The 23368-nt window shown below is 48.5% G+C and overlaps 3 protein-coding genes across 10 annotated transcripts in view; 2 read left to right on the forward strand and 1 right to left on the reverse strand.

The window, feature by feature from the left end:
• Window positions 1-390: 390 nt before the first annotated feature.
• HNRNPUL2 (heterogeneous nuclear ribonucleoprotein U like 2) lies at window positions 391-11193 on the forward strand. 2 transcript variants are annotated; one of them, XM_066360292.1, is made up of 14 exons: window positions 391-1283; window positions 3159-3294; window positions 3577-3653; window positions 3880-4019; window positions 4695-4785; window positions 4879-4991; window positions 5217-5480; window positions 6240-6362; window positions 6765-6893; window positions 7841-8009; window positions 9216-9416; window positions 10449-10522; window positions 10774-10881; window positions 10997-11193. In XM_066360292.1, the coding sequence occupies exons 1-14, from the start codon at window positions 707-709 to the stop codon at window positions 11075-11077; spliced, it is 2283 nt and encodes a 760-aa protein (XP_066216389.1). In that variant the 5' UTR covers window positions 391-706; the 3' UTR covers window positions 11078-11193. The 2 variants fall into 2 exon arrangements, with proteins under 2 accessions (XP_066216389.1, XP_066216391.1); XM_066360294.1 differs by having other exon boundaries at window positions 392-1244.
• Window positions 11194-13724: 2531 nt separating this feature from the next.
• Window positions 13725-23368, forward strand: part of BSCL2 (BSCL2 lipid droplet biogenesis associated, seipin) — a 30455-nt gene continuing 20811 nt past the window's right edge. Inside the window, exons 1-5 of one of the 5 annotated variants that reach the window (XM_066360317.1) lie at window positions 15929-15987; window positions 16267-16346; window positions 18197-18332; window positions 19826-20142; window positions 21899-21980. In XM_066360317.1, coding sequence (XP_066216414.1) covers window positions 18246-18332; window positions 19826-20142; window positions 21899-21980 — 486 coding nt within the window. In that variant the 5' untranslated portion in view covers window positions 15929-15987; window positions 16267-16346; window positions 18197-18245. Of the gene's footprint in view, window positions 14015-15880; window positions 15988-16266; window positions 16347-18118; window positions 18333-19126; window positions 19208-19825; window positions 20143-21898; window positions 21981-23368 lie in introns of those variants that run through there. The other 4 variants (XM_066360309.1, XM_066360303.1, XM_066360299.1 and 1 more) reach the window with 4 other exon arrangements.
• Window positions 16292-19056, reverse strand: GNG3 (G protein subunit gamma 3). Of its 3 annotated transcripts, XM_066360333.1 has the most exons (4): window positions 18932-19056; window positions 17519-17739; window positions 17057-17156; window positions 16292-16781 (listed from the first exon to the last, which is right to left on the reverse strand). In XM_066360333.1, the coding sequence occupies exons 3-4, from the start codon at window positions 17153-17155 to the stop codon at window positions 16653-16655; spliced, it is 228 nt and encodes a 75-aa protein (XP_066216430.1). In that variant the 5' UTR covers window position 17156; window positions 17519-17739; window positions 18932-19056; the 3' UTR covers window positions 16292-16652. The 3 variants fall into 3 exon arrangements, with proteins under 3 accessions (XP_066216430.1, XP_066216441.1, XP_066216435.1); XM_066360344.1 differs by lacking the exons at window positions 17519-17739; window positions 18932-19056 and adding an exon at window positions 17370-17407; XM_066360338.1 differs by lacking the exons at window positions 17519-17739; window positions 18932-19056 and adding an exon at window positions 17223-17354.

Raw genomic sequence — 23368 nt, forward strand, 5'->3', positions numbered from 1 at the left:
GAGCCCTTTAGTTTACTAAGTATAACGACGATTACTAGAAGACTTTTACGTCGCAACATGTTCTCTTCTGGATTTTTTTAACTCTTAAGAAACTGCTCCATACAAAGACAGTAGGAAAAGTGACTAGTAAGCAAGCACCAAGACTAAAGCGCGAACCGATATCAGACGAGAGTTAGCGCAGTGACAGGGTGGGAGGGGCATGTGGGAGAGCTCCGGGCGGCTGCGCAATTCCCCGCTGAAAGTACGGAAAGAAGAGCGCGCACACGCCTCCATGCTACGAGGCATTTGAGCCGCAGCCAAGCTTTCCCGTCTCAGGCTTCGGTGCGGCTGCGCAGTGAGACACCCGGCGGCGATTGGCCAATAGGTGAGAGGAGGCGGGAGGTAAAGGGGGGGAAGTCCGTCGTCCTCGGCGCGCGCCCGCCCGCGGCAGGGAAACCGAGGGAGGAGGAAGCGAAATAGTTCCCCGCTGCGTTGTTCTGTGCTTCGTAGGCCGAAAAGGGGAGGGGAGCAGAAGGGAGAACCGTAGCAGAGGCTGCGCGCGGCCCTAGCCGCCTGCGTGCGTCCGTGCGTGCGCTGACTCGCGCGGGCTCAGTGCTGGCGAGTGAAGCGGAGGCGGGCGGCGGCGGCGGCGGCGCCTGCGCGGTCGGGCTCGGTCGTCGGTTCGCAGGGGAGGAGGCAGCGGGAGGCGGAGGAGGCGGTGGCGGCGATGGAGGTGAAGCGGCTGAAAGTGACCGAGCTGCGGTCGGAGCTGCAGCGGCGGGGCCTGGACTCGCGCGGCCTCAAGGTGGATCTGGCGCAGCGGCTGCAGGAGGCGCTGGACGCTGAGATGCTCGAGGACGAGGCCGGTGCTGGCGGGGCCGTGCCCGGCGGGGCCTGCAAGGCGGAGCCTCGGCCTGTGGCCGCGTCGGGCAGCGGCCCGGGCGGGGACGAGGAGGAGGACGAAGAGGAGGAGGAGGACGAGGAGGCGCTGCTTGAGGACGAGGACGAAGAGCCACCTCCTGCTCAGGCCTCGGACCAGGCCGCTCAGCCGCCGCCGGAGCCCCCGGAGGCGGCAGCAGTGGAGGCCGCAACCGAGCCCGATGCTTCCGAGAAGCCGGCCGAGGAGGCCACGGCCGAGTCAGGTGGGGTAAATGGTGGCGAAGAGCAGGGTACCGGCAAGGGGGAGGAAGACGAGCCGGAGGAGCGGAGCGGGGACGAGACGCCAGGATCCGAGGCGCCGGGTGACAAGGCCGCAGAAGAACAAGGTGAGGAGCTGGCAGCGGGGCCCAGCGCCGATCTGCCGGGTGCGCACTTGCCCCAAGCACCCAGCCCTGCCACCGCGGGGTCCGGTCCCGTATTCTCACTTGCCTAAAAGTGCAAGATGCCCACCGTCGTTGGATGGGACTCCCCAGGGGAGGTGGCTTTTATTCTCTACGCACCTTTCTAGGTTTGGCCGCCTCTGGTGGCCCCAGTCCCTGCAGGCGGGAGGTTCCTGCCTAACTTGGTTCGTTGATGGGAGTGAATGGGAGTGAGCGGCGTGGCATGCCAGCAGCTTGCGAGCTAGCTACCTGTGGCGCAGCCGCCCACGGTGCAGGTTATCTTTGCTTGGAAGTGAGAATGCACTGAGGTATTGGCGATTCCACGGACAGCCAGGCCAACTGGTGGAGGCTTTGGCCTTTGGGCTGACTGTTGACCTTTTCGCCGTAAAAAATATTAAGCAGTAAACCAAATTCGTCCTTCGCTTTGTGAAAAGCACAGTGGTTAGAGCGTGCGCGACACAGAACCTGGCAGTCTAACCTTGCTCCTGCTTTAGCAGTAGGGAACAACAGCCTGTGGTGTGACGGTGTCGAGTTTAATGGTTAACTAGTAAGAGAAAGTCTTATCTAGTGCATTTGGAATAAGTCAGTTAACTTGGCTAGCGGTTTTATCTTGCCTGTATTGTGATTAAAATGTAATCTTCCCACTGAGTTGATAGATGGGCATGTTTGTAAATTTGTTATGCACTTAGCTCTTCTCTTACATTTCAGGTCCTTGACTAACAAATGATTGAGGTGTTGGTGGGTCCATTGAATTACCTTGTCAGGAAGAGAGTGTAAAGTTGCCCCAGGGAGTTAGTGACCTGTCTTTTCTTTGAAGTGATTGGGTGGTTAGAACTGATCCATAACTCTCTCTCAGAATAAGGAGGGAAACTAGAGCTGCTTCCAAGTCTTACTATGAAGGGGGTAGCTTTAGTTCTTTTTATAATACATTGGTTAGGCTGTTACTTAGTGTCATGATATAATTGGAGCCTATTCTACCATAGTCATGTGCAGCGTGAAGATTGTTTGTCTTATGTCCTGGAATAAAAATCCCATTACATAACCTTTGACTTAATGTGTATCCCAAATAGCAAATAAAAAAGGTTGAGGAATAAAGGACTGCCTTAAATTATTTAAAAGCCTTCTTTATGTTGAAAACTACAAAGGGCTGAGGAAAAACTCTTGGGGTATTTTTTCCCCTCTTGTAAAGAATGTTGTTAAATATAGGACAGCACCTTTCTGCCCCAAATTATGTGCAGTAAAGATGCAGTATTGTTTATGGGTCTCTTGTGAAAGAATGGTTTGTCTTGCAACTTTCAGTAAAAATCCATGATAAAAATACAGCTCTGTATTGTGCACCTGCGTCCACATGCTATGTAAGTAAATCCATGGATAACTGCATTTTAAAGCTGGGAAGGCAAACTTTTTTTTTTTTTTTAATTAAGGCTCCAGTATCATGAAGCTGTGGAAAATGTTGAAAATATGGTTTGTGTCTAGCTTAAATCCAGATCTTACAACCAAGAATCAAAATTAACCTGTGAAGTTTTCTTTCTTTTTTTTTTTAATGTCATATTGGTGGGGAAAGCTGCAAGTTTGACCTGATTTAAGCGGATAAATTTAGAATACAAGAATTGCCCAGCCTTTATCTACTGCTTGACTGTAATTAGCCCATAGTGTCCTTCTTAAAAAAATAAGTAAATAAAATTCCAGCCAGTGACAGGAGGATGATCTTGGGAGATGAAACATTCTGTGGATATAGTTGGAGAAATTTGGCTATTCTGAAGAGACACTCAGACCCCTCCCCCTTTAGTTTCTGTTGGTTCTGAGCTGTTCTACACTACAGTATGAAAACTGCTGATTTTCTTTCCCTCCTTTTTGTAGGAGATGACCAAGATAGTGAAAAGTCAAAACCAGCAGGCTCAGATGGTGAGCGGCGGGGGGTAAAGAGACAGCGGGATGAGAAGGATGAACATGGCCGAGCTTACTATGAATTCCGAGAGGAGGCTTACCACAGCCGGTGAGGGAAACAGTCCCTTTCATTGAAGGGACTGATTTTGGTATACCTGATGTTCATTGGAGAGTCTGGAAAGAGGGGTGGATTAAAAATGGAATAGGTTTTTATAGGTACACGTTTTAGATCGAATCTACCCTGAAAGCTCCTGTTGCCCTTTACTCATTTAATGAAAGAAGCTGTCTGCTGGAATTTTATATTCATTGATAGTTTAAAACACATGATGTCATGCAGACACCCCTCAAAGAGAGGGCTTTGGTTACATTGTGTTTTCTTTTATGTGTATAGCTCAAAGTCACCACCACCCCCTGAAGAGGAGGCAAAAGATGAGGAGGAGGATCAAACTCTTGTGAACCTGGACACATGTATGTATAAGGCAGCCAGGTGGGGTTTTAACTAATCAGAAGTAATTTTGGAGATTAAAACTTCATGGCCTGCAATTTTTTTTTTTTCTTTACATTTTTAAAATTTCATTTTTATTGATTTTAGTGAGAGGAAGGGAGAGAGAGAAACAAAATGAGTGTATTTATGTTCTGTTGGTGGCTTTCAAGTGTTGGGTATTGGAATAAACAATTGCTTCTTTCTTAACAGATACCTCTGATCTCCATTTTCAAGTGAGCAAAGACCGCTATGGAGGGCAGCCACTTTTCTCCGAGAAGTTCCCCACCCTGTGGTCTGGGGCAAGGAGTACTTATGGAGTAACAAAGGGGAAGGTCTGCTTTGAGGCCAAGGTAGTATGTACAGCTTATAAAGACCATTCAGTTATTAATTCTTCATTAAACTACTACATATTGGACTCCTGCTTACCAGTATTTTATTAGTGCAGAAAAAGGCACCATACTTTAACAATAACCTTAGCTCCAGTAATCAAGAAATTAACACCGCCTGACCAGGCAGTGGCGCAGTGGATAGAGCGTCAGACTGGGATGTGGAAGACCCAGGTTCGAGACCCCGAGGTCGCCAGCTTGAGCGTGGGCTCATCTGGTTTGAGCAAAAGCTCACCAGCCTGGACCCAAGGTCACTGGCTCAAGCAAGGGGTTACTCAGTCTGCTGAAGGTTTGCGGTCAAGGCACATATGAGAAAGCAATCAATGAACAACTAAGGTGCCACAACGAAAAACTGATGATTGATGCTTCTCATCTCTCTCCGTTCCCGTCTGTCTGTCCCTATCTCTCTCTCTGACTCTTTCTGTCTCTGTAAAAACATAAAAAATTAAAAAAAAATTTTTTTTTTAATTAACACTCTTTCCTCCCAGGGCTTTGGTTTTTAAGTTTGACAGTTATTCTGATGTTGAGTTGTGATAGTTGTCATTTCCAGTTTCTATAGTATAAAAATCTTGTCTTTTTAATCATCTTTGCTTCTGAGTTGGTCAGAGTATCTGAGAGTTACATTTCTGACTTGGCCAGGTAACCCAGAATCTCCCAATGAAAGAAGGCTGCACAGAGGTTTCTCTCCTTCGAGTTGGATGGTCTGTTGATTTTTCTCACCCACAACTTGGTAAAGTTATTTTTACTTCATTAGTGTTTGCTACCATATTGCTTACTTCATGGGAAGTTTGGTTTTAGGTAACTAATTTGTTGACTATTCTAGGTGAGGATGAATTCTCTTATGGTTTTGATGGACGAGGACTCAAGGCAGAGAATGGGCAATTTGAGGAATTTGGCCAGACTTTTGGGGAGAATGATGTCATTGGCTGCTTTGCTGTAAGTGCTGCTGAAATTTGTGGCTTCGTAGCAAAGAGTGGGTAGAGGGCACTGGAATTCACTTTGTTTTCTGTCAGTTACTGTCTTTTATGTATTTGATGTATTGCCCACTTAGTTGTGTTGTACAGCAGTCTTTGAGGTTTGTTTTTTTGACATTAAATTGTAAGATTCAGTCCACCTCAAACCCTGTAAGCCTATGAGTGCTCTTGTCTTTTGTCATTATAGAATTTTGAGACCGAAGAAGTAGAACTTTCCTTTTCCAAGAATGGAGAAGACCTAGGTGTGGCATTCCGAATCAGCAAGGAATCCCTGGCAGACCGGGCCCTCCTACCCCATGTCCTCTGCAAAAATTGTGTTGTAGAATTAAATTTTGGTCAGAAGGAGGAGCCCTTCTTCCCAGCACCGGAAGAGTTTGTATTCATCCATGCTGTGCCTGTTGAGGAGCGCGTGCGCACTGCAGTCCCACCCAAGACCATAGAGGAGTGTGAGGTATGGCACACAGTGTGCAGAAAACTTAGTGCTCACGGTTTGGAGTGGGGCTGGGTTGCTTTTCTTCTTAAAGCTCTACTGGGTACGTTTTGGGTCTGCAAATGCCCCGTGTCAGCCATATGCAGCCAGCATATTTAATAAATCTCCTCCTTTAATAAAACTTTTCAAAATTAAAAAAAAAAAAGGCTCTATTAAACTGGGGTAGGGGAGGATATTATTAAATTGGGCTTTTAATTTAAAATTTTTTAAATTTATTGATTTTTAGAGAGAGAAAGAAACACCGATTTGTTGTTTCACTTATTTGTGCATTTGTTAGTTCAGTGGTCCCCAACCCCCAGGCGTGGACCGGTTCCGGTCCACAGAGAAAGAATAAATAACTTACATTATTTCCATTTTATTTATATTTAAGTCTGAATGATGTTTTGTTTTTAAAAAATGACCAGATTCTCTCTGTTACATCCATCTAAGACTCACTCTTGACGCTTGTCTCGGTCACGTGATACATTTATCCATCCCACCCTAAAGGCTGGTCCGTGAAAATATTTTCTGACATTAAACCGGTCCGTGGCGCAAAAAAGGTTGGGGACCACTGTGTTAGTTGACTTTTGTATGTGCCCTTATGTGAGATTAAACCCCCCCAACCTTGTCATATTGGAACAGTGCTCTAAGCAGCAGAGGTATCTGGCCAGGACTACTAGGACTTTTAAACATGGCCCTTGTTTATTTTTTTATAGCATACCTGATTCTGTTTACTTGCAGGTGATTCTGATGGTGGGACTGCCTGGATCTGGAAAGACACAGTGGGCGCTGAAATACTCAAAAGAAAACCCTGAGAAAAGATATAACGTCCTGGGAGCTGAGACTGTCCTCAATCAAATGAGAGTGAGTTGCTGGGGGAGATCAGTCAAGTGTGTATTTGCTCTGGAGGTGCCAGGAAACTCCTAGGACCTTTTCCCAGGGGAGCTAGTCTTTCAAGCATCTGAGAACAAGGGTCCACAAATAGAGAAGTGAGTTCTTCTCAGTCTATGTTAAAGGGAGGTTTTTTGTTTTTTCCCCCCTTTGCTGTGTTGTGTTTCTGAAAGTTGAGAAAATCTGGATTCTATCCAGATGAAGACTGCAAATGACCGCTACAGGAAATGGGCAACAGTCATGGCAGTAGGAGTAGGAAGGAACTGATTTGGTAGCTTTGGGAGCGTTAAAGAGATGATACTTACCAATGGCTCTTGGCTTTAACTTGCTGCATAACTTCTTATGTTTCTCTTTATTTCCTCTCAAACTCATCAGATGAAGGGGCTTGAGGAGCCAGAAATGGACCCCAAAAGCCGAGACCTTTTAGTTCAGCAAGCCTCCCAGTGCCTTAGCAAACTGGTCCAGATTGCTTCCCGGACGAAGAGGAACTTCATTCTTGATCAGGTATTTTTCAGATACTCAAAAGAAACCTAGTTTTACAGAAGACCCAAAGATGAAAATTTTGGCATCCATTCAGTCTGACACAATTGCTTAAAGTCAAAGTGCGGTGTAGAAAGAGATTGAATTAAGGAATAAAGTCAGTTTACTTAATTATGACCAAGTGGTTGTGTGTTATAGTTGTAACGTAGAAGTACCTCTTATTAGTGTTTTTACGAGAGAGGATATGGATCCAGACTGCAAAACAATACTAGAGGCTGACCTGTGGTGGTACAGTGGATGAGCTTTGACCTGGAATGCTTAGGTCCCCAGTTCGAGACCCTGGGCTTGCCTGGTGGAGGCACATGAGAGAAGCAACCGCGAGTTGATGCTTCCCACTACCCCCGCTTCTTTCTCCCTTATCTCAAAAATCAGTAAATGGGGTCTTTAAATTAAAAAAACAACCACACACACACAGAGACCCATATTAGAGGCAGTGGAAATAGCATTAGAGCCTCTTTGGATTCCTGGCCCTACCACCTACTAGGTTTGTGATGTTGGCCAAGTCTTGGCCTCTATAAGTCTCAGTTTTCATGATGAGCAAACCCAGTAATGTCTGCCATGTAGAGTTTGAAGAATCAAAGGGAAGTGTATATGCAAGATCTCTAGTCTGATGCCTTATCTATAAAAGATGTTTAATTAGTGTTTTGATTTAATTTGAGTGATGGGGGTTTGTTTGTTTGCTTGTTTTTAGTGATGATCTTTATTTCTAAAACATCTGAAACCATCAACCTGTAATGCTGAGGTCGCTGTTTCGAAACTCTGGGCTTGTCCAATCAAGGCACGTGCGAGAAGCAACTATGAGTTGATGCTTCCTGCTCCTGTGCCCCCCTTCTATCTCTGTCCTCTCTCTAAAGTCAAATAAAATAGTTAAAAATAAATAATAAAACCTCTGTTCTTCCTTCTGTCCCTAGTGTAATGTATACAACTCTGGCCAACGGCGGAAACTGCTGCTGTTCAAGGCTTTCTCTCGGAAAGTGGTGGTGGTTGTCCCTAACGAGGAGGACTGGAAGAAGAGGCTGGAGCTGCGGAAGGAAGTGGAGGGAGATGATGTACCTGAGTCAATAATGCTGGAGATGAAAGGTGGGCTGATACTGTACAAGTTAGGGACAATGTCCTTGGACAGTACACACTGTACTAGGGCCTTTTAGCCCTCAGAGTGATTCTCCACACTGAAAGTATAAATCTGAAGAGTGAATTAATGGGTCTGAGCACCTGTAGATGAATGAATAAACAGTGAATGGAGAAGCACTAACTCCTTGGCTCATTCTGAGTAAGATACAATAGTGATAGACCACAGGATAGTTAAAACTCAAGGCAGAGGCTTCCTTGAGTCAGTTATTCATTGAATAAATACTTACGAAGTGTCTGCTATTTGTCCAGTACTATTCTAGATGTAGGGCAACCATGAATGAAATGAAGTTCTACTTTATTGAATTTATATATGTGGAGGGAGGGGTATTGGGTATCGTGATTCAAATTAAAATATAGTGGTTGGACTGAAGGATCTCATTATATCTTGATTTCTGATAACACATTAGGTTTGCTTGTTGTTTGTTTGTTTGTTTGTTTTAGTTTTTGGGAGGAACCTGAATCTTTAATGCAATGCAAAGCCTAATAGCAAGGTTCATAAGGTGGAAGTATCTGTCTTGATGCCACTTCTGCTGTCGCCTTCAGAGTGTGATTCGTTTTTCCCCTTGTAGCCTTCAGCTCCTGGCACCCCACCTGCCCCATCAATTGCTGGCTCTTTGAATTCTGATAACGTCTCGGATGGGAGCTGGTTCCTCATTAGAGAGCCAGATTGTCTGAGTTTATGCAGCATGAACAGTACCAGTCCAAAACTGATCCTCAGGCTCTCGAAGGAATTTAGTTCAAGAAGGTTAACTGGATTCATCAAAGAATTAAGAAAGCCCCCAGTGAGCTGAATTCCACTGGGACTCAGCCTCCGAACTTGTATTTCTTAGCCTCTTATCTAACCAGCACCAAAACTTTCTCAGTTACTTTTAGCCTCTGGCTACCTGTTTCTGTCCTGATAAGAAACCTTAACCCAGTTCACTCTTAATTTATTATGGATCACTCGAGAACTTGTAAATCTACAGTTTGCAGATAGCCCTTTGCCTGGGAGTTACAATTTAGGGGAAGCTTATGTTAGAGAAAGTACCAGTATGTTTTGTGCATTACTAGAGGAGGCTTAGGAAATCATATTCTTCCTGTAATAGAGTTTTTATAATGAGATCTTACCCATCTATGCACTTTTCAGGCCCACAAGCTTTTCTCTTACTCTTATAGCCAACTTTTCTTTACCTGAAAAATGCGACTATATGGATGAGGTGACATACGGGGAACTGGAGAAAGAAGAAGCTCAGCCCCTTGTCACTAAATACAAGGAGGAGGCAAGGAAGCTGCTGCCCCCCTCTGAGAAACGGACAAACCGCCGAAACAATCGAAACAAGCGCAACCGGCAGAACCGAAGCCGAGGCCAAGGCTATGGTGAGTCCCGGGGGCCTGCCAGCCCCGAGCTGCGGGCTGTGCTTTGTGCTGAGCAGAATCCACAAGGAAACCAAGTCCAGTTACTAACAAGGAATAAGGAAGTAACTTCTTTTCTTTATGGAACTTACTTCTTCCTGTGTCCTCTACTTCCAGCTTCTTGTGCTTTTTTCCATAATCCTTCAACAAAAGGAAGTTATTTTTCAACAGAAATATTTGTTTCTGTGAAAAGTCATGCTGAGCCCTCTCATTTGTCTGCTCCTCATTTGTACACATGGTCCCACTTTGCAGTGGCAGTGTGTCTAAAGTATTTGTGCAGGGAAATTGGATCTTCGTCTTGCTTTGTCTAGTGGGTAAACCCAGTTATGTAGACCAGAAAGTAAGTGCATTATTCAGTAATTTTTTAGGGTTACAAAGTCACTTAGGCTACTAGTGGAATTCATATCCCTCCTAAAGGTTTGGTTTATCAGTTAACCCTCTACTGTGCATCCACTGCCCTTTCAGAATGTGTGCATGCATGCACATGTACGTGTGTGTTACGTCAACAAAATGTTTGAGTGCCTGCCCTGTTATTAGGCACTGAGAATAGTTCCAGGAGTTCCTGCCCAATAGTTCCTGGCCTGGATGAACTTACTACTTAAACTTTGTTTCATTTGTATAAAATGATGGGTCTGGGTTATATGATATTTGAGATCCCTTCTAGGGCTGAAAGTCAATGATTTTATGGATGGCAGTATTTACTTATGTTTCTAACTCTGCCAGATATTGTTTGCCATCTTAAATGTTTTGCAGGAATTGGGGACCTTCAAAAGAAAGATGGCTTGGTTTTCTTGTGTCTCTGTTCCTCTGCCCTCCCCCCTCAGACTTTCTAAAAGATCCTGGCTGGTGCTTTAATTAACATTGCGTGAGCCTGACAAACGCAGGCCTCCTATTCCCCCAGAATTGCCTTTGGCTCCGACTTTTTGATTTCCACTCCGATGTGGAGCCAGGACCCCACGCCAGCTGTCTGAGCGCGCTCTCCCATTTCTCTTCCAGTGGGCGGGCAGCGCCGAGGCTACGACAACCGGGCCTACGGGCAGCAGTACTGGGGGCAGTCTGGAAACAGAGGGGTGAGTGCAGCTCTCCTCCTGCTCCTCCTCTGGGCTGTGTTAGCCATTCCTACTGGCTTGGGGGAGCAGAGTGGTTTGGGCTGTTTTCTTAGGGTTTAGGGTTTTCCCCGTTTAATGTGTTCCTCTGGAAAAATTTCTCCTGGGAAGATTAAGTCTGTATCAAATCAAGCTGAGATGTGTTTCATTTAAGATGGGGGACAGCAGTGGCTCATGACGCCGGAAACCCATAAATCTTTACTCTCCTTTCTCAGGGTTACCGTAATTTCTATGATCGCTACAGAGGAGACTATGATCGATTCTACAGCAGAGATTACGAGTACAACAGATACCGAGACTATTACAGACAGTACAATCGGGATGTAAGTATCGTCTGGGGACAGAGGGGGAAGGGAGGCAGGACCAGAGGGGAGTGTCATGCCTCTCTGTCCTCAGCCAGCTGTGGCTCCAGGTGATGGGGTGTCCCCTCTCTTCTAGTGGCAGAATTACTACTACCACCACCCCCAGGACAGAGACCGATACTACAGGAACTACTACGGGTACCAAGGGTATCGGTGAAGCCCCTGCTCTTGTCGCCTGTCAGCCATGAAGCTGAATCTCTTGGGGGTGCCAGGCACCCCCCAAAACACAACCAAGGAAAACAGGGGCTGTCGGGGTGGGGCTGAGCTGCCAGGGAGGGGTGGTGGGGGGGAGGGTGCGCAAGCAGGGGGGAGGGAGGGGGGAGGTGGAAACAAACAACAAAACTGTACATTTTTTTTAAAGTTTGTTGAAAAGAATATTGTCTTATTCTATAAAACATTTCAAACCTAGTTAGATATTTGTAATCAAAAACATTTGCTCAGAAAGCAGCACTTAGGGCTGCCTGTCCTGTACCCTGCAGTTGGACAGGAAAAGTACTGAAATGTCACCCTTCCGACACTGTAAGGCAGCTTGGACGGGTGGCCACATGCGGAGAGTGAGGCGGCATGGTGAGAGCGGCAGGCGGGCGAGGGCGCTCTCCGTAGTCGCAGGAGCGGGGACAGGGAGAGCTTGTGACTGGGGCGGTGAAAATAAACAATTGGCTCTTATCAATCACTTGCACCAACTAACCGTTTGTATTTTCTTTACCAACCTTTCCCTCTTGGGATATCTGGTCTGGTGGGCTGGGAGGCCAGAGTGGCATTGTCTCCACTTTGCTGTGCCTTCGTGCCGTTTGGCCGAGGCCTGGAGACTACCAGTTGGATGGTTGTATTGTATAGGATGCCCAGGCTGAGGCGGCAGGGAGCTGTGCTTGCTTGTAGAGCAGAATAGCTTGGACCCTCCATTAATGAGTTCTCATGCAGTCTTAGGAGAAAATGGGGCTGCAGGCCTCGGCCTGAGGGTTGTCATCATCAGTCTGTCCTCTGTCTTCCAAGGTTGAGAGAGGCGGGAGCAAGTCTCTGAAATCATCTCTGTTGGAGTATCTGTCCTCTTATAGTGAGAGAGAAGGAACGTTTCTCAGGGTTTCAGCTCACACAGAAGAGAAGCAGGATTCTTTTCGCAGCAGCAGGATGTGTATATAGGTGAATCCTGTGGTGTGGGCTCCCCGGCCCAGGTGCTGAGAATAGCAACTATTTTATACAGTATGGAGGGCGCAGCCCTGCTGGTCTTTTTGATACATAGGTAGAAAGTGAATAGAAAGGGGAGGGTGGGGGGGTGGGAGGCAGCTCAGTGGGGCTGCTGCAACTTGGGAAGAGCGTGAATGTGTGTGTAATGCGTGCATGAAAGGGAGCACCACTTCCCAAGTGAAACGGGATTCCTCCTGGGTGCTTTTCCTGCGTCCCCAGAGAGGCCTCTGGCCAAGAGACCAGTTGGGATGGTCTTTGTAACTTCACCAACACCCTCCCAGTTCTTGACAGACAGCTTCAGGTGGCTGGGGTCAAGGATATGGGTGGGCTGTGGGAATGCTCTTTTCAATACTTAGCTTCCGTTTTAATTCATCTTCCTGCTCAGCACTGAGTCAGCCCAGAGCTCACTCGGCAAGTCTCACCTACTGCAGCGCTTCCTAGTGGGGGAAGACCCTGAGTTGTGCACTAGAAAACGCTTCCCTTCCATTTCCTCGCCTGGGTGGTTCTCTTGCTTCAAATTTTGTGCTCGGATTTGACCTTTCTCCCTCCCTCACTGTGATTGCCACGCAGCCCTTCTCCAGGCTCTCGTTGGAGCCCTCTAGTTGCCCGTCTGTGACACATCCTGCCCCACAAGTACCCCGGACCCTGAGGCTGGAATGGGGGGCTGGTAGGAAATCAGTTTGCTTGCTCTAAAATAAATGATGTTTTTCTCTGGGCACCTGCTTTCTCGTGGTGCCATAGGATGGATTTGTGTGTGGCAATGGGGAAGTGATTGCATGAACTCTCCTGTAACTCACTAACTTTGTATTAAAGAAGTTTTTGAGAAGCTTTGCTCATAGCATTAGGGCAAGGAGGTGAACACTGGAGCCCGAAGAAATTCTCTTAAGGCAAGATCATGTTATAATAGAAAATTGAATTTGAGGTGGAAACTGCTACCCCATATGAAATGTTTGGTCCTCCAGTGAATAGCATCCTTTTATAGTCTGTGACGTGGTTTGGGGATGCTAGGCCATCAGGCCTAGGGGGACAAACACTATGCCACTTTGGGTTTCTTGGAGGCAGGGAGGCTTAGGGGAGGTACTTGCTGTTAATTTTTGACACTAGAAAATCATCTTTTTTAAAAAAAGCTGTTTTTCTAAGTGGGTGGAAAGTGAAACTGCCACGTCCTTGTTGGTTTAGTCCAAAAGATCACTCGGAACAACTGTAGATGTCTGGGTTTTGTTTGTCTGTCTTTTTATTATTAAAAAACAAAACAATGTCAAGAGGACAAATGTGGATTAACTGGAGGGATCCTTAGCCTTGTTTAGTGTTTTATCAGACGTCTGTTATAGTTGTAGATGGAAAAGCTTATGAGAAAAACAAACATCACACGGAGCCTGTAAATGTTTTTGCACAACCTGTAAAGCATCTTGGAAGTGGCCAGTAAAAAAGGGTTTTACCATTTTTAACAAATGTAACTGTGTCATTGTTTACATCTGTAACTTTTTCCTTCCCTGTTCTCATTACAACATTCTGGCGAATATGTAGGCTCAGTAGCTTCCAGTTTTAGAATAAATAACCATTTGGATTGAATTCACTCTTATCTCCTGTGGCTGCACTGACTGGGGCGGAGTGTGTCATCTGGGGGGTTGATTTATTTATCTTTGATGCTGCAAGTTGCACTGGAAGGCCAGCCAAGGACGGCTTTCTTCTTGCATGGCTGTTCCTCCCCCCCTGTTCTGCCGTGACCTCACTTGGGTGCTAGCCGTGCCTTTCCTCTGGGGACTGTTAGCCTACCCAGGGCTTGCTTATGCTACAAGCCGAACCGCTGGAACAGAAGAAAATTATGTCGCTACCTCTGCGTATCTGGCATATACTAAAACCAGTTGGACGCTTGAAGTTCATGTGTAAGATTCCATTTGGGAACCAAGTAAGTTTATTTATGATCATTTATAATTACCACTTTGGAGGAAAAGCCTACTCATCCAACAGCCGATATTTAATAGGAGTTATTTCCTAGTGAATTTGGAGAATGAGAAGGAAACTATAATTAAAAGCCCTATTGCATTGCTTGCAGTGAACTGATTCTAGTTGTAATCTCTAATAAATGGTCAGGGCTTTCCTGAGGCTGGGCTGCCCCAGGCTGGGGCGTGTTGTGAAGGAGGAGTGCTAGAGCTCTAGGTACTGCTCCAACTTTCTGTGTGGCACAGATTCAGACCCCAGGGGCGGACAGCTTTGTACGCTAAAGGCTACTCTTGCTTTCAGTGTCTGCCCATTCTCTAGGATATTTAAAGTTATTCAGTGTTAAAACTAATTAATCATTTTTAACGGTTATTTATAGCTCATACCTTGTCTCTCAAGCTCCTTTTTGCCCAACTAGGGCTGCAGTCATTCACTCCTGATCCCATGAGTATGAAAATAGAGTGCAGAAAAACTCAGTTAAGGCTTTTTTTTTTTTTAAGTATCAAGATTACATTTATTGAATTTTTCTGGCTTTTTACTAAGTCTGAGCTGGTTGTGGAAATTTTCACTTACTCCCCTGGAATTTGCCAAACATTGTGATGCAGTAGGAAGAAAAAGGTTTTTAGTGTCTGCTATGCCCTACTTGCCACTTCAGCGTGTATAGCACAATCCATTCATTAAGTATTTGAGTGCCAGCCATGTGCCAGACACTGTCAGGAGGCAGGGGTTTTCACCAAGCACCAAGGAGGAACGAACCAGCTCCTGAACAGAGTAAGAGTAGGTCCCCACTTCAAGAGGACAACCTGCTTCCTTTCCCACTTTCCTCTTATTTCTCTCGTTTTCCTGTGTGGTGTGGGGAATCTAGGGGTGATGGGCTACCCATAATAGAGGTCACTCTCCTATTACTAGAGACATATACACCCCACCCCACCCCGCAAAAGTATCCAGGCACAAAACATGGGCTGGCCCAGGCTTCCCCTGGGGAGAAAAAGCTATATCCCTGAATACGGGGGGTCTTCACAATCCATGAGGAGCAGACATCCTGGAACCGGGCCGTTAACCTTCTCTGCTGTGGCCCTGGTCCCACCTCAGTATGTTCACCCTTGAAAGGAAAAGGCTTCCAGGAAGACATGCAGGGGCTTATAAACCTGCCAGGTTTGAGTCCGGAGGCGTTCGGAAGACGCGGAGTCTTTGGCCTCTGGACAGGCAGGATGTTGGGCCACTACCAAGGGTGGTAGGCACACTGCGGGCGGAGGCATAGCTTCTGGTAGATGTGACATAATGGGCCTGAGGGGGAGACGGGAGTCCAGCAAGCGCCAGTTCCCCCAGAAAATCCAAATTTCGGGCTTATCTGACTCCTAGAGCGCGGAGGTGACCAAGGGACAGCGCCACTGACAGCACTTTTCTGTTTCCGCTCCAAAGGGAACCTCTATTTGGCAGGCTGCAGAAACCTAGGTTGCCCCGCAAGATCCACGTGTGACCGGAGCCTGCTACGCAGTGCTTGCTGAGGTCCTCTTGTCCCATGATCCTAGTCTGTAGCGTCCTGTATGCCTTAACTTGGACTGTGGGGACGGCGGCTCCCAGACGCCGGGGTGGGTAGGAGTGGGTATCGAGTTGGCGAGGGAAAGGGCAGCCATTTTGAAGCTAGACGAGCAGGAAAGGGACCATATTGAGAATTCTAGCTGCCTATGGCCGCCATTTTGAGAATGGAGCTGGCGGAGAAGCCCTGTACGGTGAAACGCAGTGACGTGAGCTGCCATATTGGCTCAGGTCCCATGGCGGCAGCCATCTTGGAAAAGGGCCCGCTGTGGGCGCGGCCATCTTAGAAGTAAGACCGGCCCCTTCGCAGGAACTGCAACCGAGCTCTTCCTCCCCCTCGTTACTGGGCTCCTTCTGTCTGCCGCTGCCCTCCCGAAATCTTCCCTAAATCCACCCTGTTCGGTCTGTTTTCACTTTCACTTGCCTTCATTGTTCATTGCTCGTGTGTGTGTGTGTGTGTGTGTGTGTGTGTGTGCGCGCGCTCCGTAGCCTCTGAGTATCTGTGGTACCTTAATTCTTCCACTTGAGATGCTCTCTTGCGCCTGCTATTCCCCCCAACCCCACCGATCTCCGATCCTAGACAGTGTCTAATCTGCTTTGGCCCTGTTCCCTGGGTATAGCAAGCCTTTCAACTGCCGCACCCACCCTTGCATCTAATGACTGATGATCCTCTCCCCCAAGAACGCTAACACAGGCGCTGTACCTCTGAGACTCTGGATGACTTTATTCTTCAAATGGCTTTACCATTCCAAAAGCTCCAGGTGAGACTGGAAGCACGCGCCCGGCCCATCCCTCTCTCCATTGTCTGAGCGGGTCACAGAGGGAAGTGCGCAGGACACCGGCAGAGACTGACCGCACTTCTGTGGGTGGGGCAAAGGGTGCCCCGGTGGGCGTGGATATGGGGTCGACAGATAGGAGGGCCTTGTGCTTCAAATAACCTCATAGGTTTGGGTAAGGGCCAAGAAGGGGGTGCAGGAGACCCTCAGGGAATAACGACAGTGACTGACCTAAGTAAGGAAGGGCTCAGGAGAGGGCAAGGTGAGGAGTTGTGAGAGGGACCTGGCAGCTCAGAGGAGGGCACAGAAGAACTTCTTCTCCCGGAAAGGGTTCTCCGAAGTGGGCACAGGGGTGATGAGGGGATCCTCACAGGCGTGGGCATCACAGTAAGTCATCAGGTCTGCTGCTGCCTTGGACACCTGGGGCACAGCAGGAGAGGATTGTCAGCCGGCCAGAACCCCTGAAAGGCACTGCAACCTCCCGTCCCACACGGGTTCTCTTTTATAAGCCCGAAGGCTCCTTACAACAATCTTCTAGTCCCTCATCCACCAAGAGGCCTGGGGACACCTCTTCTAATAGAGCCCGGGTCTCCTCCCCCGATCTCAGGGAGTCAAAGGGGGAAAAAAACATCTCCTGAGGTTTGGGAACGTACAGCACAGTCAAGGCAACTGATGGAATCCAGGGTCCCACCTACCTTTATCCGGCACAAACTGGCCTCAATCTTAAGCTGTTCCACCATCTTGCGGGCTTGCCCAATGCTCATAGTGCTGTTCACAGGGGTCTCCCCTTTCATCCTGAAGAAGACGGACAGATCAGAGCAGTATCAAGAGACGGCCCCCCTCCATGCTCACCCATCCAACCTTTATAAGTCCGGGGTCATGTGTCCCAATATTTTGTTCTCCCCTATCCCCACTGTTGTGTCTCTCGGCTGAGGAAGTGGAGAGGGTAGGATGAGATGCCCCACACCCCAGCTCCCACATGGCCGGGCCGCCTGGCATGAAACATACAAATAAGATAAAGCTTTCAGCCGGTCGAGCAAGTGTTCCCGGCTCTGAAAGCCTCCACCAGAAGGAGCCCCGCCCTGATGGGGAGGGTACAGAATCCCCACCTGCCCCCTTGAGCTCCAACAGGGAAAAGCAAGATGTTCCTGACTCACCTGAGGCCACAGGCAGCCGCAGCCTTGGGGAGTAGGGGCAGTGGGGTGCACCAAAACCTTCGATCTGAGATGGATGCCCCACCTTGCAGGGCGTTGCAGCTGGAAGTGTCTGACGCAGAAGCTGCTAATACAGAGTAGGCCACTGGGGTGGGTCAAGTCGATGGTCTGTTGAGGGCTGGTCCCAGTTTCTGCAGCTCAAGCACTTCCCAGACAGCTGGTACCTGCAGGATGAAGGATGCTGGAAGGAGCTGTTCAGATCCTGGAGCATACCAACTGCCTGGCCAGTGGGGGAGTCTGGCTGCTGCCTGCAGCCCCTGTGCACACTCCCACTGTTACTCTCTCAACACCTGCCCCTCCCCCATTGCAGGCATCCTGAGTCTGGCCTAGAGGCTTCCTCACAGGAGCTGGAGCCCGGGCCGACTTCCCCCTCAAATAAGGTGGTCTGGACCTGTGACCGCTTCTGCAGGGAAGTCTGTACTGGCTGCGGGGGACCCTGCTCATTTGAAAATCTGACATCAGCTGGGCAGTCACCCCTACCATCCCCTCCTTCCTCTAACTCTGACACAGCATTTATCACGTGAATCTTCGTTTCTCTCCCAGGGACCCTCCATTCCCTATACCCAGGAAAATGTGATGAGCTACAGGTATCAGCTTCTAGATCTCCACTTCATATTCTAGCCACAAGTGACAAGTACAAGATCCAGGGGCAGCGAGATACGTCAGGAAAATGTCTAAAGAAATGGCAGACCAAAGAGAAGAACCTGGAGGGAAAGAGGCGTGCAGAAACCAGATAAAAGAATCGGACAAAGAAGAGGTAGGAGGCATTGTGGTGAGAGTCGGTGGATCTTTCTGGAAATAGATGGGCTTTTGGGTGGAGGTGGAGAGCATTGGTCTGAGAGATGACATCCGACACCAGCATCATTGTGCTTGGTGCTGTAGTGCCAGGATGCCCACAACACTGACCTTACCCTCTGAGAGCTCTTATTTGGGGTGAATAAACGTACAAAATAGAAGGTGTCGCCTTCCAAGACCTAGTCTAGATAGTGTGCGGACTCTGAGGGAGAGTCTAGTTAGGGTCAGAGGAGGTCAATCAACGCATCGTAAAAGCTGGAAGCAGAACGCGGGGCTGAACTGCTACCACTTCTGTCTGAACGGGACAGCCAGAGCGCCGGCGCCACGCGCACGATGCACAGGTTTCCCGCAGATGGCACCGTTCTCTGGGTGAACGCTCTCCGCTTTGGACGCGTACCGGTCCGAAGAGATATGGACGGTAACGGTCAGCGCCAGCTGGGTGCCCGCCTCTTTCCCCTTTTGGGGGGTTAAGTGGCCGATGGGGGGGAAGGTGTGGACGGAGGGCCGTGATTGCGGTCTCTAGGGGCAGGCTGACTAATAGCATGCTGACTCATAGCATACCCTAGGGATCTAGTGGGGCCAGGAGGGAGGCGCCTGTCTCCTTTGGTCGTGGTAGCCGTAGGGTGACGAACCGCAGGGAAGAAGAGTGCGGATCGCGCGGCGGTGGCGGCCCCGCTGTCTGGACAGCCCGCCCCTGCGCCTAGCCCCGCCCCGACGGGCCCCTCCCCTGGGCAAGGCCCCGCCCCCCGAGCCACATTGGCGGCCGGCGCAAGGAGGCGGGGCGTGCCCGAGAGGCGGAAGTCCCTCTCGCCGTTGCCCAGGCAGCGCGCGATGCTGGTGAGTCTGAGGAACCCTGGTGCCCCGTGAGTTGGTTTTTTCAACCGTGGAGTCGTTAAGTGGGGGTCCCGGTCGCCGCGCCCACCGGCGAGCTGGAAGGTGCTGGCGGGGAGCAGCCATAGTCTGCAGGGCGCCCTGCCCCGCGTGGGGCGTGGGCTCGTCAAGGAGCGAGCGCAGCTCCAGGAGGAGAAGGGAAGCTCGGGAGGCAACTGTGACTGCCCTTCGGCTGCTTGCTCGGAGTCTGGCTGTGCGACTGTACACATGTCGCGTATTCTCTCCGTGCAACTACCTAGCCGTGTGGATTCAGTGTGTGTGTAAATGCGCCTGAAGGTTTTAAAGCGCTCATCCTCTGCTATTGCTATGCATGAGTATCCGTGTGGCCTGTCCTGAAATCAGTTCAACTGAGATCTGCACTGGGGGTGAAGAGAGCACAGTGGAGGAAAAGGAAGAGATAATTGGCTGAGAAACACAATCGTTTGGAGAAAGGCCATTTGAAACAAGAGTGCGCTATGTTCCTGCTACTCTGGTTCCTCAAAGCCAACCCAGTGACCTTGTCCTTTATGCCCCCCCCCACCACCACCAAGAAGCTTTTCTTTCCCCCTCTCTGTCTTTTTCTAGGAACCACCAGCTGCTTCATCCCATGGCCAGAGGTGGCGTCCAGGTGGCAGAACAGCCAGGAGCTCAAAGCCTGAACCTGGGGCCAGACCCTCTGCACACTCTGCCATGGTCAATGACCCACCAGTACCTGCTTTGCTGTGGGCCCAGGAGGTGGGCCATGTCTTGGCAGGGCGTGCCCGCAAGCTGCTGCTGCAGTTTGGGGTGCTCTTCTGTACCATCCTCCTCCTGCTCTGGGTGTCTGTCTTCCTCTATGGCTCCTTCTACTATTCCTACATGCCGACAGTCAGCCACCTCAGCCCCGTGCATTTCTACTACAGGTGAGAGGGGTCTTCTATGACAGTAGAAGAATTCTTTTTTTTTTTTTAATTTATTATTATTTTTTTAATTTTGTTTATTTATTTTTAGAGAGGAGAGAGAGACAGAGAGGGAGAGAGAGGAGAGACAGAGAAAGAGAAGGGGGGAGGAGCAGGAAGCATCAACTCCCATATGTGCCTTGACCAGGCAAGCCGAGGGTTTCGAACTGGCGACCTCAGCATTTCCAGGTCGAAGCTTTATCCACTGCGCCACCACAGGTCAGGCGACAGTAGAAGAATTCTGTGGGAGAATTGCTGTAAGGCCCCTTAGGCCTCCTTCATTTCAACCCCCTCATTTACACAGGAGGAAACTTGGGCCCAGTGTGCTTTATCACTTCTTGCCTTTCACAGCCCAAGGCCAGAAAGCAGGTCTGGACTGATAGGGCTCTAGGATCCTAGTTCTACCTCTGGTGAAGAAGAATTTTTTTAAGAACCCCTTCTAGACTGTCATTATTCATGTCAGTTCTCTTCAGGTTGGATCAGACCTCTCTTGGGGCCACAGACTTCTGAAACAAGCCAGCTCCTTGGGTCATCTGAGAACTAAACTGGCCTTTACTAGAGGAGGTGTTAGGAAAGCAGCAATTTGCCTTTTACATTATGTCATTCCCAGTCATTATTGCACAGTAGAGATTATGGAAACAGGGTGGCTGGATATATAAACTCCCAGAGGCCTGCTCCTGCCCATCTTACCCTGCCAAATTCTTTCCCTTTTCTTAACAATGGCTATCAGACCAACCAAGAGATGACAAGGGCATTATTATCAGTTGTCCAGAATCTTTTTTTCCCCCTGTCCTGAGTCCCTGGTCATGAACTATAATTTCTAAGGCTGAGCTGCTTAAATTTTTAGGTAGTATGGATTTCATAAAAGTTATAGGCTCTTCCTGCCATAAAAACGTATCAGGCCTGACCAGGCGGTGGCACAGTGGATGGAGCGTCGGACTGGGATGCAGAGGACCCGGGTTCGAGACCCAGAGGTCGCCAGCTTGAGTGCGGGCTCATCTGGTTTGAGCAAGGCCCACCAGCTTGGACCCAAGGTCGCTGGCTCCAGCAAGAGGTTACTCCGTCTGCTGAAGGCCCGCGGTCAAGGCACATATGAGAAAGCAATCAATGAACAACTAAAGTGTTGCAACGCGCAATGAAAAACTAATGATTGGTGCTTCTCATCTCTCTCCGTTCCTGTCTGTCCCTATCTATCCCTCTCTCTGACTCACTCTCTGTCTCTGTAAAAAAAAAAAAAAAAAAGTATCAGTATGCCCATGCATGTGCTGCACACACAGGCCCATGTGCAATTTTGCATAGGACTTGAGGGGTTTGTGAGCCTCATTAAGACCAGGTGTGGATTCCTCTCGAAGAGTTGATTCTAACTAGGCCCCAGACCAGAACTACAGAATCAGAATCTTGGAGTGGGACTGCAGAATATGCATTTTTTTTAAGCTCCCCAAGTGAGAAACACGTAAGTCTGAATCTTTTCAACTAAATGTCCATAGATTCCCATTTAAGAACGTCTGTTTTATGAGAGGAAATAAGCTGAAGTAGCAGGAAGAGAATGAAAGAAGCACTTGGATCTGCTGGCTGCATTTCTGCTCCCTCTCCCTAACAGAGGCGGGCATCTGTTCTCCCAGGAGGGGGGAGGACAGGAGGGCGCTAGGGCGCCGACGCTTGGGGACAGGTAAGGCAGACTCCAGCATAATTTAGCAATGTTGTCCTCATTCTCATTTAGGACTGACTGTGATTCCTCCGCCTCCATACTCTGCTCCTTCCCTGTTGCCAATGTGTCCCTTGCTAAGGGTGGACGTGACCGGGTGAGTATGGGAGTTGAAGAGAGTTGCATTAGAGCTTTGATAACTTGAAATCAAAAGGGAGTCTTGAGAAAGACCTAGAGAACAGGGATTGAGTAATAGAGACCAAGGAAGGAAGGCTTTCAAGAAAAAGGAAGTTATTAACCAATGTCACCTGAATAATTTCAATAAAAAAAAAAGGAATGGGAAGTTAAAAGAAAAATTAAGGTCTAAATAAATTGTATGGCCCTGGTCTGGTGGCTCAGTGGATAAAGTGTCATCTCATGTACTGAGGTTATGGGTTCGACTCCTGGTCAGGGCATGTAGAAGCAATCAATGAGTACAGAACTAAGTGGAATGACAAGTTGCTGCTTCTCTCTCTGTTCTCTCTCTCCTTCTCTCCCTCCCCCTCTCACACTCTCTCTTCTCTCTCCTTCCCCCTCTCTCTCCCTTTCTTCCTTTCCCTCCCCCCTCTTTCTCCTTCTCTCTCTCTCTCTCTCTCTCTCTCAAATCAGTGGGAAAAAATTAAATGAATTGGATGACTTGTTCTTTCCTGCAGATGTTAGCAATGTTCTCAAATTGTTGCAGCCAGTCAATATCTACCACATGAGGTGTGTTTCAGACCTAAATGAACTTAAACTAACAAACTAGTTATTTCATTGGACTAGGATGGAATTCACCCAAGAGTTTTGAAAGCTTGTGTGTAAAATTATGAAACTGTTGTCAAGTGTGTGTAATCTGCCATTACAAAGGGTACTGTGCCACAGGACGGACCAGATGCCAATATGACTTCAACAAACCTGGAAACCCCAGGAAGTGCAGAATGGGAATGCATCCTTCTTTAGTAGACTCTGAGAAAAGGGTAGGATCCCTGAACACTTCACATGGGCCTTGGAAGAGCCATACAATTTCTGATCATCAGAGTTTTTTGAGTTGTCAGTCAGCAACATCATCAGTAGTTAGACTTACTTTAAGAATTTCAAGCCTGACCTGTGGTGGCGCAGTGGATAAAGCGTCAACCTGGAAACACTGAGGTTTCCGGTTCAAAACCCTGGGCTTGCCTGGTCAAGGCACATACGGGAGTTGATGCTTCCTGCTCCTCCCCCCTTCTCTCTCTCTCTCTCTCTTTCCTCTCTATAATGAATAAATAAAGTCTTAAAAAAAAAAAAAAAAAAAGAATTTCAAAATTATTTGAAAAACATTTTTTTTTCTTTTTTCATTTTTCTGAAGCTGGAAACAGGGAGAGACAGTCAGACAGACTCCCGCATGCGCCCGACCGGGATCCACCCGGCACGCCCACCATGGGGCGACGCTCTGCCCACCAGGGGGTGATGCTCTGCCCATCCTGGGCGTCGCCATGTTGTGACCAGAGCCACTCTAGCGCCTGAGGCAGAGGCCACAGAGCCATCCCC

This window comes from Saccopteryx leptura, chromosome 1, assembly GCF_036850995.1.
Source record: "Saccopteryx leptura isolate mSacLep1 chromosome 1, mSacLep1_pri_phased_curated, whole genome shotgun sequence".
Classification (NCBI taxonomy): domain Eukaryota; kingdom Metazoa; phylum Chordata; class Mammalia; order Chiroptera; family Emballonuridae; genus Saccopteryx; species Saccopteryx leptura.

Excerpts from the sequence above, each read along its gene's own strand:
- GNG3 (XM_066360333.1), bottom strand. The coding sequence starts at position 17,155 with ATGAAAGGGGAGACCCCTGTGAACAGCACTATGAGCATTGGGCAAGCC. Across the intron at positions 16,782-17,056 it reads CCAGTTTGTGCCGGATAAAG|GTGTCCAAGGCAGCAGCAGA; the intron begins GTAGGTGGGACC and ends GCTGTGCCCCAG.
- HNRNPUL2 (XM_066360292.1), top strand. The coding sequence starts at position 707 with ATGGAGGTGAAGCGGCTGAAAGTGACCGAGCTGCGGTCGGAGCTGCAG. Across the intron at positions 6,363-6,764 it reads CTGTCCTCAATCAAATGAGA|ATGAAGGGGCTTGAGGAGCC; the intron begins GTGAGTTGCTGG and ends CAAACTCATCAG. Across the intron at positions 10,882-10,996 it reads ACAGACAGTACAATCGGGAT|TGGCAGAATTACTACTACCA; the intron begins GTAAGTATCGTC and ends CCTCTCTTCTAG.